Source organism: Melopsittacus undulatus, chromosome 1 (genome assembly GCF_012275295.1).
Source record: "Melopsittacus undulatus isolate bMelUnd1 chromosome 1, bMelUnd1.mat.Z, whole genome shotgun sequence".
Taxonomy (NCBI): Eukaryota; Metazoa; Chordata; class Aves; order Psittaciformes; family Psittaculidae; genus Melopsittacus; species Melopsittacus undulatus.
Genome location: NC_047527.1, coordinates 314,183 through 329,725, shown reverse-complemented (window position 1 = coordinate 329,725; position 15,543 = coordinate 314,183). Strand labels below are relative to the sequence as shown.

Here is a 15,543-nt window from a genome sequence, read left to right as displayed (position 1 = left end):
GTGTGTGCCGGCTATGTGTCATGGTGTATGTACCGGCTGTGTGTCATGGTGTATGTACCGGCTGTGTGTCATGGTGTATGTACCGGCTGTGTCATGGTGTATGTACCGGCTGTGTGTCATGGTGTATGTACCGGCTGTGTCATGGTGTATGTACCGGCTGTGTGTCATGGTGTATGTACCGGCTGTGTGTCATGGTGTATGTACCAGCTGTGTGTCATGGTGTGTGTGCCGGCTGTGTGTCATGGTGTATGTACCAGCTGTGTGTCATGGTGTATGTACCAGCTGTGTGTCATGGTGTGTGTGCCGGCTGTGTGTCATGGTGTATGTACCAGCTGTGTGTCATGGTGTGTGTTGGCTGCAGGGCACCGCAGCACCGGGAAGGCACCGGCGGAGCTGCCTGGAGCACTGGAGCCCCAGAGCCCACTCACAGCACAGGTTCTGCAGCGATGGCAGCAGCTCTGGCTCCTGGCACTGGACAGGCAGTACCGGATAGAGACGGCCATGCAGCGTCTGCGGGAGGTATGGTGGGTGCTGAGCATGGGGTGGTGCAGGGGGGATGCACTGGGTGCTGCATGGGCACTGGGTGCACTGGGTGCTGCATGGGCACAGCAATGCACTGGGTGCTGCATGGGCACTGGGTGCACTGGGTGCTGCATGGGCACTGGGTGCACTGGCTGCTGCATGGGGAGGACAATGCACTGGCTGCTGCATGGGCTCTGGGTGCTGCATGGGCACTGGGTGCACTGGTTGCTATATGGGCACTGGGTGCATTGGGTGCTGCATGGGCACTGGGTGCTGCATGGGCACTGGGTGCACTGGTTGCTCTATGGGCACTGGGTGCACTGGGTGCTGCATGGGCACTGGGTGCACTGGGTGCTGCATGGGCACTGGGTGCATTGGGTGCTGCATGGGCACAGCAATGCACTGGGTGCTGCATGGGCACTGGGTGCACTGGGTGCTCTATGGGCACTGGGTGCACTGGATGCTGCATGGGCACTGGGTGCTCTATGGGCACTAGGTGCACTGGTTGCTCTATGGGCACTGGGTGCACTGGGTGCTGCATGGGCACTGGGTGCTGCATGGGCACTGGGTGCACTGGGTGCTCTATGGGCACTGGGTGCACTGGGTGCTCTATGGGCACTGGGTGCACTGGGTGCTCTATGGTCTCATTCCCATCTGTGCCCCTCGGAGCTGGAGGACTTGGCTCACTTTGACTTCGGGCTCTGGCGCAAACGCTACATGCACTGGATTGGGCAGATGAAGTCTCGAGTCCTTGACGTGTTCAGGGGCATCGACCGCGACCAGGACGGACGCATCAGCCAGAGGGAGTTCATCGACAGCGTCCTCGCCTCCAGTGAGAGCATAGGGAGCCTATGGGATACACTCGGACACACTGGGAGCAGTGGGGCTGTGCTGGTGGGGATGGGGATGGATGGGGTCTGCCTGTGGGATCCAGCCCAGGCTGCAGGGAACGTGGAGAGGGGCTTGGGACAATGGCAGATACAGATGGGATGAGGATAACAGCTTCTGTGTGGAAGATGGAACAGTCCCTTGAGGGTGGGAACAGTCCCATGAGGGTGGGAACAGTCCCATGAGGGTGGGAACAGTCCCATGAGGGTTGGAACAGTCCCATGATGGTGGTGGAACAGTCCCATGAGGATGGTGGAACAGTCCCATGTGGGTGGGAACAGTCCCATGAGGGTGATGGAACAGGTCGGATGGAGAAGCTGTGGCTGCCCCATCCCTGGCAGTGCTCAAGGCTGAACAGGGTTTGGAGCATCCTGCTCCATGATGGGTGTCCCTGCCCATGTCAGTGCATTGGAACTGGATGAGGTGTTAAGGTCCCTTCAAACCAAACCATTCCATGACCCCCTCTTTGGTGGCCATGGTTCAGCGCCGGCACCATCCCCCTCGGCACAATGAGTCCCATTCCCACCCAGAGTTCCCCACCAACGTCCTGGAGATGAAAGCTGTCGCCAGCATCTTTGACATGAACGGCGACGGCTTCATTGACTACTGTGAGTTCGTCAGTGCCCTACACCCCAACCGGGACCTGTTGCGCCGCGGTGCCGACGCCGACCAGATCCAGGATGAGGTGCGGCTGTAGCCAGGATGGGGCATCCCATAGGCAGGGTCCTTTGGGGTCTGACCCTCATGCTCACCCTACAGGTGAACCGGCAAGTGGCTCAGTGCAACTGTGCCAAGCGGTTCCAGGTGGAGCAGATCAGTGCCAATAGGTACAGGGTAAGTGTTGGCTGTGCCGCAGTACTGGTGCATGGCCTTCACTATGCCGGGTACTGCAGCTCCATGCACCACTGTGTCTGCACATCCCCATGTCCTATGGGCCCCGTGGTGCTCTGTGCTGCTCAATGGGATGGATAGGACCCAATGCCTTGGTGATGGGCACAGCTGGTTGCTGGCACTGCTCCGGCACCGCCGGCACCCAGCCTGGCAAACCCATTGACCCCTCCTGCCTTACCCCCCATGGTGTCACCACAGTTTGGTGAGTCCCAGCAGCTGCGGATGGTGCGCATCCTGCGCAGCACCCTCATGGTGCGGGTCGGTGGTGGTTGGATCGCGCTCGATGAGTTCCTGGTGAAGAACGACCCCTGCAGAGGTGGGGATGGGCACTGCCCACACCCTGGTACCCATACCCAGTGCCGGGGGGCACTGCGGTGGGATGCGGCCCCATTCCCACCCCATAACTGCCTCCATCACCGCAGTGAAGGGAAGGACCAACCTGAAGATCAATGAGAAGTACCTGAGCGCGGAGGCCTTCGGAGGCAGCACATCCTCACCCTCATCCAAAGCCCTGTCCCCAACCCGCTCCGGCTCCAGCCTCAGCCTCTACAGCAGTGCCTCTGCCCCCTGCAGCCCCATGGCCAGGAAGGTGAGAGCTGCAGGACCCCCCGGCCTCACCCCCGGTGCCTCCTGGCCTCACCCACGGTGTCCCCCAGCCTCACCCCCGGTGCTCCCCGGCCTCACCCCTGGTGCCTCCTGGCCTCACCCCCAGTGCCCCCCGGCCTCAAACCTGGTGCCTCCCGGCCCCATAGCGAGCGCTGCCCCTCTGTGCTTGCAGTCGGTGCAGCGCAGGACACGCTCTGGTGACCGGTGCCCTCGTGCCCGTGGCTGCCTCCTGCCTGATGCAGCTGAGCTGCAGCTACCCTCGGCTGAGCCGAGGCTGGCTGCAGCACCGGGAGGTGAGGCTGCAGCACCAGGAGGTGAGGCTGCGGCACTGGGAGGTGAGGCTGCGGCACCGGGAGGTGAGGCTGCAGCACCAGGAGGTGAGGCTGTGGCAGCAGGAGGTGAGGCTGCGGCACCGGGAGGTGAGGCTGCGGCAGTGGCAAGTGAGGCTGCAGCACCGGGAGGTGAGGCTGCTGCAGCGGCGGGTGAGGCTGCAACACTGGCAGGGGAGGCCACAGCACTGGGAGGCGAGGCTGCAGCAGCAGCAAGTGAGGCCGCAGCACTGGCACATGAGGCTGCAGCACCAGCGGGTGATGCCGCAGCACCGACAGGCGAGGCCGCAGCACTGGGAGGTGAGGCTGCAGCACCGGCAGGCGAGGCTGAAGCACTGGCACGTGAGGCTGCAGCACCAGCGGGTGAGGCTGCAGCACCTGGAGATGAGGCTGCAGCACCTGGAGATGAGGCCACAGCACTGGGAGGCGAGGCCGCAGCACCGGCAGGTGAGGCTGCAGCACCGGCAGATGAGGCCACAGCACCAGGAGGTGAGGCCGCATCGCTGCAGGCCCCCACTGCTGCTCTGGATGTTGCTGCAAGCTGCACCCAGCTGCACCCAGGGCAGCCGCAGCATGTGGGGCAGGCCGTGGGTCTGGCAGCACCGTGCAGCTCCAGCCCCTCTGTGCCCATAGAGCAACCCGAGGGGTCCCCCCCACAGCGGTGCAGCCCCTGCCGCTGACCCCCTGCACCAGCACCCTCGGCCTGCCCCACTCAGGACCCTTCTGTCCGCTCCAGGATAGCGGAGCTGCAGCCATGTGCCCATAGGTCTGACCCACACTGCTGTGGTGTGTGTGCGACCCCCTGCCCCACAGCAACCCCTGCCCCACAACTACCCCCTGCCCCACAGCAACCCCCTGCCCCACAGCACCCCCGTGCCTCACAGCACCCCCTGGTCCAGCTGCTGCAGCCCCTGCCCCACTGCACCCCAGTGATGAGCTCTGAGCACCCACTGCAGCTGCAGTATTGGGGGCAGTGGGGCTGGGGCAGCCCAGACACCACCGTGATGGGCTCTACCCCTCGGGGTGGCTACCGGTGCCACTGGTGCTGGGTTAGGGGTCCCCCCCAGTGCTATTGGTGCTGGGTTAGGGGTCCCCCCAGTGCCGTCAGTGCTGGGTTAGGGGTCCCCCCAGTGCCGTCAGTGCTGGGTTAGGGGTCCCCCCAGTGCCATCAGCGCTGGGTTAGGGGTCCCCCCAGTGCCGTCAGTGCTGGGCTAGGGGTCCCCCCATTGCCATCAGTGCTGGGTTAGGGGTCCCCCCATTGCCATCAGCGCTGGGTTAGGGGTCCCCCCAGTGCCATCGGTGCTGGGTTAGGGGTCCCCCGAGTGCCATCAGTGCTGGGTTAGGGGTCCCCCCATTGCCATCAGTGCTGGGTTAGGGGTCCCCCCAGTGCCATCAGTGCTGGGTTAGGGGTCCCCCCAGTGCCATCAGTGCTGGGTTAGGGTTCCCCCCATTGCCATCAGTGCTGGGTTAGGGGTCCCCCCATTGCCATCAGCGCTGGGTTAGGGGTCCCCCCATTGCCATCAGTGCTGGGTTAGGGGTCCCCCCATTGCCATCAGTGCTGGGTTAGGGGTCCCCCCTGTGCCATCAGCGCTGGGTATAGGGTCCCCCCATCCCACTGCCCACATCCCAGTGGGCCATGGCTGGTCTCGGTGCCTTCACTGGTGGCACAACTCTGGTACTGGTGCTAACCCGTTCCCTGTCGGTACCTGCACTGGGGCTCTGGCTGCAGCCATCCCAATCCCAATGGGGCTGGGGCTGCCGGGGGGTCCTGCACCCACACCCCCCGGCACAGGTCCCGGCCCCATTGCCGCATGCTGCCCCCTAACCGAAGAGCAGTAGAGCTGAATGTAACCCTGGCTGGGGCTGCCCCACCAGCACCAATAAACGGTAGATGGTTTTCTATGGGTCCCAGTGGTTGTGGGTCTGTGTGTCCATCCCTGGCCCTATGGCACATTGCGGGTGTGGTGTGACACCGGCACCGGTGCCAGGCGCTGTGGTGCTGCCAGCGGGCACTGTGCCGGTTCCAGCTCCAAACTGGGATGCATCACTGGCATTCCTATGGGAGCACACACCCAGAGCGGCTCCAGCGGCTCCATGTCCTGAGTGCTGCTCCATAGGCTCCCATTATGGAGCCTGCTCCAGGATGGACCAAAAAGGGTCCATACATGAGCCCTTTATGTCCCATTGTCACCTGGTAAGGACCAGAGCACACACACAGGGTTCAGCCCCACACACACACAGGGTTCAGCCCCACACACACAGGGGTTCAGCCCCACACACACACACAGAGGGTTCAGCCCCACACACACACACAGGGTTCAGCCCCACACACACACACAGGGTTCAGCCCCACACACACACACAGGGTTCAGCCCCACACACACACACAGGGTTCAGCCCCACACACACACACAGGGTTCAGCCCCACACACACACACAGGGTTCAGCCCCACACACACACACAGGGTTCAGCCCCACACACACACACAGGGTTCAGCCCCACACACACACACAGGGTTCAGCCCCACACACACACAGGGTTCAGCCCCACACACACAGAGGGTTCAGCCCCACACACACACACAGGGTTCAGCCCCACACACACACAGAGGGTTCAGCCCCACACACACACACACACACAGGGTTCAGCCCCACACACACACACAGAGGGTTCAGCCCCACACACACACAGGGTTCAGCCCCACACACACACAGGGTTCAGCCCCACACACACACACAGGGTTCAGCCCCACACACACACACAGGGTTCAGCCCCACACACACACACAGGGTTCAGCCCCACACACACACACAGGGTTCAGCCCCACACACACACACAGGGTTCAGCCCCACACACACACACAGGGTTCAGCCCCACACACACACACAGGGTTCAGCCCCACACACACACAGGGTTCAGCCCCACACACACAGAGGGTTCAGCCCCACACACACACACAGGGTTCAGCCCCACACACACACAGAGGGTTCAGCCCCACACACACACACACACACAGGGTTCAGCCCCACACACACACACAGAGGGTTCAGCCCCACACACACACAGGGTTCAGCCCCACACACACACAGGGTTCAGCCCCACACACACACACAGGGTTCAGCCCCACACACACACACAGGGTTCAGCCCCACACACACACACAGAGGGTTCAGCCCCACACACACACACAGGGTTCAGCCCCACACACACACAGGGTTCAGCCCCACACACACACACAGGGTTCAGCCCCACACACACACACACGGGGTTCAGCCCCACACACACACACAGAGGGTTCAGCCCCACACACACACAGGGTTCAGCCCCACACACACACACAGGGTTCAGCCCCACACACACACACAGGGTTCAGCCCCACACACACACACAGGGTTCAGCCCCACACACACAGGGTTCAGCCCCACACACACACAGGGTTCAGCCCCACACACACACAGGGTTCAGCCCCACACACACACACAGGGTTCAGCCCCACACACACACACACAGGGTTCAGCCCCACACACACACAGGGTTCAGCCCCACACACACACACAGGGTTCAGCCCCACACACACACACACAGGGTTCAGCCCCACACACACACACAGGGTTCAGCCCCACACACACACACAGAGGGTTCAGCCCCACACACAGGGGGTTCAGCCCCACACACACACACAGGGTTCAGCCCCACACACACACACAGGGTTCAGCCCCACACACACACACAGGGTTCAGCCCCACACACACACACAGAGGGTTCAGCCCCACACACACACACAGAGGGTTCAGCCCCACACACACACACACAGGGTTCAGCCCCACACACACACAGGGTTCAGCCCCACACACACACAGGGTTCAGCCCCACACACACACACAGAGGGTTCAGCCCCACACACACACACAGAGGGTTCAGCCCCACACACACACACAGAGGGTTCAGCCCCACACACACACACACACACACAGAGAGTTCAGCCCCACACACACACACACACACACAGGGTTCAGCCCCACACACACACACAGGGTTCAGCCCCACACACACACACAGGGTTCAGCCCCACACACGGGGGGTTCTGGCTGCAGACACCTCTGTGCTGCTGTGACACCTCACACAGCTCACGTGTACGGGTGTTCCAACACCCAGAACTGGGGCACAGACCCAGTGCCTCATCCCACCTCATCCTGCAGCCGTGCCCCATCCCTGCCCCATCCCTGCCCCATCTATCTGCCCCATCCCACCTGCCCCATCCCATCTGCCCCATCCCATCTGCCCCATCCCTGCCCCATCCCATCTGCCCCATCCCAGCTGCCCCCAGCACAGGACCAGGCAAGAGGACCCAGCACTGCAGGGGATCCCATGAACACCCTGGTGCCCTCATGGCTGTGGGTGGGCAGCACATGGGGATGGGGCAGCAGCACCAGAGGGATGTGGAGCTGTGGGAACAAGTCCGGATGAGGCCATGGGGATGCTGTGAGGGCTGGAGCAGCTATGCTCTGGAGCCAGGCTGAGAGAGCTGGGCTGGGGCAGCCTGGGGAAGAGAAGGCTCCTGAAGGGGAGACCTGAGAGCAGCTCCAGTGCCTAAAGGGGCTGCAGGAAACCTGGAGAGGGGCTTGGGACAAGGGATGTAGGGACAGGCCAAGGGGAATGGCTTGAACCTGCCCAAGAGAGGGGAGACTGAGCTGAGCTCTGAGGCAGAAGCTGTTCCCTGTGAGGGTGCTGAGGCGCTGGCACAGGGTGCCCAGAGCAGCTGTGGCTGCCCCATCCCTGGCAGTGCTCATGTTGGACACAGGGGCTTGGAGCAGCTGCTCCAGGGGAAGGGGTCCCTGCCCTGGCAGGGGTTGGAGCTGGAGGAGCTTTGAGGTCCCTTCCAGCCCAAACCACTCCATGACTCCCTATTTCCATAACCCAAGCCAGTTCTGTGCCATGCCATGCTATGCTATGCTGTGCCATGCTGTGTGTGCCTTGCTATGCTGCCAGCTTGCCAGGCCAGACCCACGCCTGGATTCCGGCACCCGTCCAGACAACACACTCCCACACCCGTCAACAGCTCCAGGCAATGCTCATCCACATCCATTCATCACCATATCACCTTGGTGCTGGTGCTCCACATCCATCCCTTCCTACCTGTATCATGGTGCTGGAGCTGTGCATCCACATCCATTCATCACCATATCACCCTTGGTGCTCCACATCCATCCCATCCTACCTGTATCAGTGCTGGAGCTGCTCATCCACATCCATTCATCACCATATCACCCTTGGTGCTGGTGCTCCACGTCCATCCCATCCTACCTGTACCACTGATGGTGCTGGAGCTGTGAATCCACATCCATTCATCACCATATCACCCTTGGTGCTGGTGCTCCATGTCCATCCCTTCCTACCTGTGTCACTGTGCTGGAGCTGTGCATCCACATCCATTCATCACCATATCACCTTGGTGCTGGTGCTCCACATCCATCCCATCCTACCTGTATCACAGTGCTGGAGCTGTGCATCCACATCCATTCATCACCATATCACCTTGGTGCTGGTGCTCCACATCCATCCCATCCTAACCATATCACAGTGCTGGAGCTGTGCACCCACATCCATTCATCACCATATCACCTTGGTGCTGGAGCTCCACATCCATCCCATCCTACCTGTATCACAGTGCTGGAGCTGTGCATCCACATCCATTCATCACCATATCACCCTTGGTGCTGGTGCTCCACATCCATCCCTTCCTACCTGTATCATGGTGCTGGGGCTGTGCACCCACATCCATTCATCACCATATCACCCACAGTGCTGCTGGTGTGACCCCTGCAGCACCCAGTGCTCCCAATCATGATGTGCGGTGCCCATGGCACTGTTGGAACCCCCATGGCACTGTTGGAACCCCCATGGCACTGTTGGATCCACCATGGCACTGTTGGAACCCCCATGGCACTGTTGGAACCCCCATGGTACTGTTGGAACCCCCATGGCACTGTTGGAACCCCCATGGTACTGTTGGAACCCCCCCAGTCCCCATGGCTCTGTTGGAACCCCCATGGCACTGTTGGAACCCCCCCTGTCCCCATGGCACTGTTGGAACCCCAATGGCACTGTTGGAACCCCCATGGCACTGTTGGAACCCCCATAGCACTGTTGGAACCCCCATGACACTGTTGGATCCCCCATGGCACCGTTGGAACACCCATGGCACTGTTGGAACCCCCCCAGTCCCCATGGCACTGTTGGAACCCCCATTGGCACTGTTGGAACCCCCCCAGTCCCCATGGCACTGTTGGAACCCCCATGGCACTGTTGGAACCCCCCCAGTCCCCATGGCTCTGTTGGAACCCCCATAGCACTGTTGTTGGAACCCCCATGGCACAAGGGGAAGGATGCTCAGGTGCAGCAGGCGCTGGGTGTGGGGCTGGGTGTGGGGTCTGGGCAGAGGGTGTGGGGCTGGTGACGGAGGCAGGGCCAGGGTGTTGGGATGACTCAGGTGGCAACGGGGCCGTTTGGGCATGTTTGGGGTAATTTAGGCTGTGGGGATGTGGGTGATACTGGGGTGGGGAGTGGGGAAGGGTCCCCCCCACTGCACCCACTGCTGGGGTGGGGAGCAGGGAAGGGTCCCCCCCAACTGCACCCACTGCTGGGGTGGGGAGCAGGGAAGGGTCCCCCCCAACTGCATCAGATGCTGGGGGGGGGAGCAGGGAAGGGACCCCCCCAACTGCACCCACTGCTGTGTAGGGGGTCAGGCCCCAGTGCTGCAGCCCCAGGTCCAGTTCAACAGCCCCAGTGCAAACCGGCCATGCCATAAGCTGGGGTGGGCATGGGGGAGAGGAACCGGGTGGGACAGGGTGTAGGGACACTGCTGGGTGATGGGATGCCCATGATGGTGATGGGTGATGGGAAGGATGAGGTGCTTGTGGTGAGCAAGGGGGATCAGTGGCTGGAGCATCTCCCATATAGAACCAGGCTGAGGGTATTGGGGCTGTTCAGCCTGGAAAGCAGAAACCCTAATGGAGACCTCTGAACAGCTTCCAGTGTCTGAAGGGGGTACAGGGATGCTGGGGAGGGACTGTTCATTAGGGACTGTAGGGATAGGACAAGTGATGGGTTCAAACTGATGCTCAGGCTGCATATAGGGAACATGTTATTCCCTATGAGGGTGCTGAGGCACAGGGTGCCCAGAGCAGCTGTGGCTGCCCCATCCCTGGCAGTGCTCAGGTTGGACACAGGGGCTTGGAGCAGCTGCTCCAGGGGAAGGTGTTGGGGTTGGGACTGGAGGAGCTTTAAGGTCCTTTCAACCCCAAACATCCCATGATCCTATCACAGCAGCCCCATTGGTGTCTCCTTCCCTTGCCCCCCTCACAGTGTCTCTGCCCAAGCACTTGGTTGCCAGGACATGGTCACCTCCTGCACCGGAGCTGTTATGGGGCAGTGAACCCGTGTCCATCACCTTGCATTGGTTGTGCCCCCCATGGCCCAGCACAGGGAGGGCTGTAATGGGATGCTGCATACAGGGGGACCCTGCACATGGGGACCGGGGACCCTGCACATGGGGACCGGGGACCCTGCACATGGGGACCGGGCACCCCGGGAGGGTGGGGAGGGCCCCAGTGTTACCGATGGGGCTGGGCCCGTGTGTCATCCCCGGGGCGGGGAAGGGTGAGGTTTAAACGGGCTGCGGTCGGGGCAGGAAGCTGCGGTGGAACAACGGGGCTGTGGGTACCGGTGGGAGAGGTGAGGCCTCCGGTGGGCACCGGTTGTGAGAGCCTGTCCTGTGAGCACCGGCTGTGAGAGCCTGTCCGGTGGGCACCGGTTGTGAGAGCCTGTCCTGTGGGCACCGGCTGTGAGAGCCTGTCCTGTGAGCACCGGTTGTGAGAGCCTGTCCGGTGGGCACCGGTTGTGAGAGCCTGTCCGGTTAGCACCGGTTGTGAGAGCCCCTCCGGTGGACACCGGTTGTGAGAGCCCGACCGGTGGGCACCGAGGGCACGGAGGACAGGTCCTGGTTGCCAGCGGCTGTGCCAGCACCGCAGCAGACGAGGCGGATCTCAGGTATGTGAGGAATGTGGTGTGGCTGCACCCGCTGCCTGCAGTGTGGTGTGGGGTGGGACGTGGGATATGGGGTAACACCGCACGGTGCTGTGGTGTGCTGGGGATGGAGGGTGGTCTGAAGCCTCAGCATGAGCCAGGGGAAGGGGCAGGCACTGGGCAGCACAGGCTGGGGCTGGCAGCACCATTCCATGCTTCCCAGTGCTGTGGGATGGACCCAGGGAGCAGCCGCAGCAGCAGCAGTCACTAACGGCCTCATTGGTGGGATGTGGGCACTTGTGTCCCATCCATGGCAGCTGTGCAGGCAGCACTGCTCAGGGCAGGGACCCCCAAGTGCCCCCTCTGCCCTCTGCATCCCTGTCATCCTTCAGGTGCTGCCTGTTCTTCAGGTGCTGCCTGTTCTTCAGGTGCTGCCTGTTCCTCAGGTGCTGCCTGTTCTTCAGGTGCTCCTGTTGTTCCCCCCTTCACCCCATCCCACCAGAGCCCCCCAAGTGCTCTGTCTGCCCTCTCCATCCCTGTCAGCCTTCAGGTGCTGCCTGTTCTTCAGGTGCTGTCCCATCTCCTGTTGTTCCCCCCTTCACCCCATCCCACCAGACCCCCCTTCCCATCCCTCCCAGCTCTCACCCTAACCCCAGCCCCTTCCCCAGCCGATGCCTCCTCCAGCACTCCCGTTCTCAGACCGTGACCTCCAGCCCACCAGTAAACCCAGTCCCTTCTCCCAGCGCTTCCCCATTGCCCCGGCAGCCAGTGCTGCACTGGGAGTGTGCAGGTTATCCCATGCAGCCAGAGCTGCACTGGGAGTGCACACGTGTAGGGTCATCCCATGCAGCCAGAGATGCAACAACGTCCATGGCACTGGGTGCACATGGAAGGGGCTCCACAGTGACCTGGAGACAGTGCCCAGAGCAGCTGTGGCTGCCCCATCCCTGGCAGTGCTCAGGGTTGGACACAGGGGCTTGGAGCAGCTGCTCCAGGGGAAGGGGTCCCTGCCCTGGCAGGGGTTGGGACTGGAGGAGCTCCAGGTCCTTCCCATCCAAACCTGTCCGTGATTTACGGTCGGTAACTGGCGCAGGCTGAGCTGAGTGGGACGGGGCAGGGGGAGCACCGGAGAATCCGGTTCGCAGGCAGGAGCCCCACCCCCCGCCCGGCCCCCCCCCCCCAGCCCCCCCCCCGCCCCGCGGGCGATGACGTGAACTTTCCATGGAGCTGACGCGTGGGGAAAGCAGCCGAGCCCTTCCCTGCCCGCGGCACCGGGATCCCTGCCCGCACCTGCGCACGGCACCGGGATCCCTGCCTGTACCTGCGCACGGCACCGGGATCCCTGCCTGTACCTGCGCACGGCACCGGGATCCCTGCCCGCACCTGCGCACGGCACCGGGATCCCTGCCTGTACCTGCGCACGGCACCGGGATCCCTGCCCGCACCTGCGCACGGCACCGGGATCCCTGCCCGTACCTGCGCACGGCACCGGGATCCCTGCCTGCACCTGCGCACGGCACCGGGATCCCTGCCTGTACCTGCGCACGGCACCGGGATCCCTGCCTGCACCTGCGCACGGCACCGGGATCCCTGCCTGTACCTGCGCACGGCACCGGGATCCCTGCCTGCACCTGCGCACGGCACCGGGATCCCTGCCTGTACCTGCGCACGGCACCGAGATCCCTGCCCGCACCTGCGCACGGCACCGGGATCCTGCCTGTACCTGCGCACGGCACCGGGATCCCTGCCTGTACCTGCGCACGGCACCGGGATCCTGCCTGTACCTGCGCACGGCACCGGGATCCCTGCCTGTACCTGCGCACGGCACCGGGATCCCTGCCTGTACCTGCGCACGGCACCGGGATCCCTGCCCGCACCTGCGCACGGTACCGGGATCCCTGCCCGTACCTGCGCACGGCACCGGGATCCCTGCCTGTACCTGTGCACGGCACCGAGATCCCTGCCTGCACAGTGCTGCCAACGGCACTGAGCTCCCTGCCCGCACCTGCGCTGCCCGCACACCGAGCTCCCTGCCTCCGTGGTCCTGCTGCGGCCCCACAAAGCCCCGACGGTAACGGGGCTGCCGCAGCTCTGTGGGAGCCATGACCCAAACCCCCTCCGAGCCCTGGTGTTGGTGCTGGTTCGGGAACGGGGCACGTGTGGATCCGCCTTGGGGTCTGCAGTGACTGCAGCCACTTGGTGCTGCCACAGCCTGTGCCAGGCTGGGGGCTGGAGGAGAGCAGGCTGCGTGGAGACCTCAGAGCAGCTTCCAGTATCTGAAGGGGCCTATAGGGATGCTGGGGCAGGACTAATCATTAGGGACTGCAGTGACAGGACAAGGGGTAATGGGTTGAAACTTAAGCAGCAGAGGTTTAGATTGGATATAAGGAAGAGATTCTTTCCTGTGAGGGTGCTGAGGCACTGGAATGGGCTGCCCAGGGAGGTTGTGAATGCTCCATCCCTGGCAGTGTTCAAGGCCAGGCTGGACGAAGCCTTGGGTGATATGGGTTAGTGTGAGGTGTCCCTGCCCATGGCAGGGGTTGGAACTGGATGATCTTAAGGTCCTTTCCAACCTGAACTATTCTATGATTCTATGACCCAGCTCCTCCCAGAACAGCATCTTCTGAGGCCCCTAACCCAGGGGAAGGGCTCTGCCATCCCCCATGTGTGTCCTTGTGTGTGGCGCAGGCTCAGGGCTGCCAGCACTGAGTAAGATATGGAGGGTGCATGTACCTGGTGTAAGGTATTCACCTGGTGTAAGATACGCACCTGGTGTAAGATATGCACCGGGTGTAAGATACACACCTGATGTAAGATATGCACCCGGTGTAGGGTATGCACCTGGTGTAAGGTATGCACCTGGTGTAAGGTGTGCAGGGACACAGCTCCCAGCCTGTGGAACAGGATCCTCGCCCTCCAGCCCCACACCAGGCAGACCCCCGGACCCTGGCTCTCCTCCCCACACACACCCGGCTCCGGGAGGCCCATCCCAGGGGCAGCACCAGCACGTCCAGTCCCGTCCCATCCCGTCCCACACCACATCCACACATCCACACCTGGCGTCAGCCGCAGCCCCGAACCTGCCAACACAAACAGGGTTGTCTGGGCAGATCCCAGCACTGACATCACCCTTGGACGGGGTGGGAGGGGTGGGACAGGGTGGGGAGGGGTGGGAGGGGTGGGTAAAGGGTGGGACAAGGGGGAACAGCTGTGAAATAGCTGAGGGTGGATTTAATGAGACGCTGAGAGCTGGGCTGGGGCAGCCTGGACAAGAGAAGGCTCCTGAAGGGGAGAGCTGAGAGCAGCTCCAGTGCCTAAAGGGGCTGCAGGAAACCTGGAGAGGGGCTTGGGCCAAGGGATGTAGGGACAGGCCAAGGGGAATGGCTTGAACCTGCCAGAGGGGAGACTGAGCTGAGCTCTGAGGCAGAAGCTGTTCCCTGTGAGGGTGCTGAGGCGCTGGCACAGGGTGCCCAGAGAAGCTGTGGCTGCCCCATCCCTGGCAGTGCTCAAGGCCAGGTTGGACACAGGGGCTTGGAGCAGCTGCTCCAGTGGAAGGGGTCCCTGCCCTGGCAGGGGTTGGAGCTGGAGGAGCTGTAAGGTCCCTTCCAGCACAAACCAGTCTGGGATAGATGGAGCCTGTTGGCACCGTTCCCTGGCATCCAGCCTGGAGCACTGCGGAGACAGAGGAGCCCTTGTGAGCAGACGTTGTTGGCACAGCCCAAGGGACATGGGACAAGCTGGAGTGAACACAGTGCATGTACTGGGACAGTCCTGCTCCGGCTGTGTCCATGCGGCTGTGTCCATAGGTGCCCATGGGCAGCACCGTGACCTGCACAGCCTCAGGTGCTGCAGCCCTTGATGCTGTGGCTCTGTAGGGTCAATCCAGCCCTGACATTGCTCACCCTGGTGCCAGGCATCTGCAGTGATGGACTATGGAGCCATCTCTGCTCCTGCACCCATTCTGCTCCCTCCTCAGCCCTACTCCAGCCCCAGAGCAGGTCTGACTGTAGTTCCTGAGCATGGACCTGCTGGCACAGGGCTGTGCACAATGAGTCTCCTCTCCTACACCCACAGCCCTGTGGATGGGCTCTGTGGGCTCTGCACAGCCTGTACTGGCCACAACCATCCTCAGACCTCTGGTGCCCACAGCCTGTCTCATTCTCCCTCCGGCACCATGGTCTGATTGTACAATGGGTGTACTGGGGTTGTTCCCAGTGCAGACAGCAGCTCTTCAGCCCTGCTGCAGCAGCCAGGTCTGGGTGTGCTCCACATGGGATGTGC

General features: G+C 62.4%; 1 protein-coding gene across 1 annotated transcript in view; it reads left to right on the top strand.

The window, feature by feature from the left end:
- The window catches only part of LOC115946035 (microtubule-actin cross-linking factor 1, isoforms 1/2/3/5-like), a 30,861-nt gene extending 26,802 nt beyond the window's left edge, over nucleotides 1–4,059 (top strand). The window contains exons 32-38 of the mRNA XM_034068648.1: nucleotides 362–519; nucleotides 1,192–1,354; nucleotides 1,941–2,095; nucleotides 2,170–2,244; nucleotides 2,500–2,617; nucleotides 2,724–2,890; nucleotides 3,080–4,059. Of these exons, the coding sequence (XP_033924539.1) occupies nucleotides 362–519; nucleotides 1,192–1,354; nucleotides 1,941–2,095; nucleotides 2,170–2,244; nucleotides 2,500–2,617; nucleotides 2,724–2,890; nucleotides 3,080–3,916 (1,673 nt within the window). The 3' untranslated portion in view covers nucleotides 3,917–4,059. The remainder of the gene's footprint in view (nucleotides 1–361; nucleotides 520–1,191; nucleotides 1,355–1,940; nucleotides 2,096–2,169; nucleotides 2,245–2,499; nucleotides 2,618–2,723; nucleotides 2,891–3,079) is intronic.
- The last annotated feature ends 11,484 nt before the right edge of the window (nucleotides 4,060–15,543 follow it).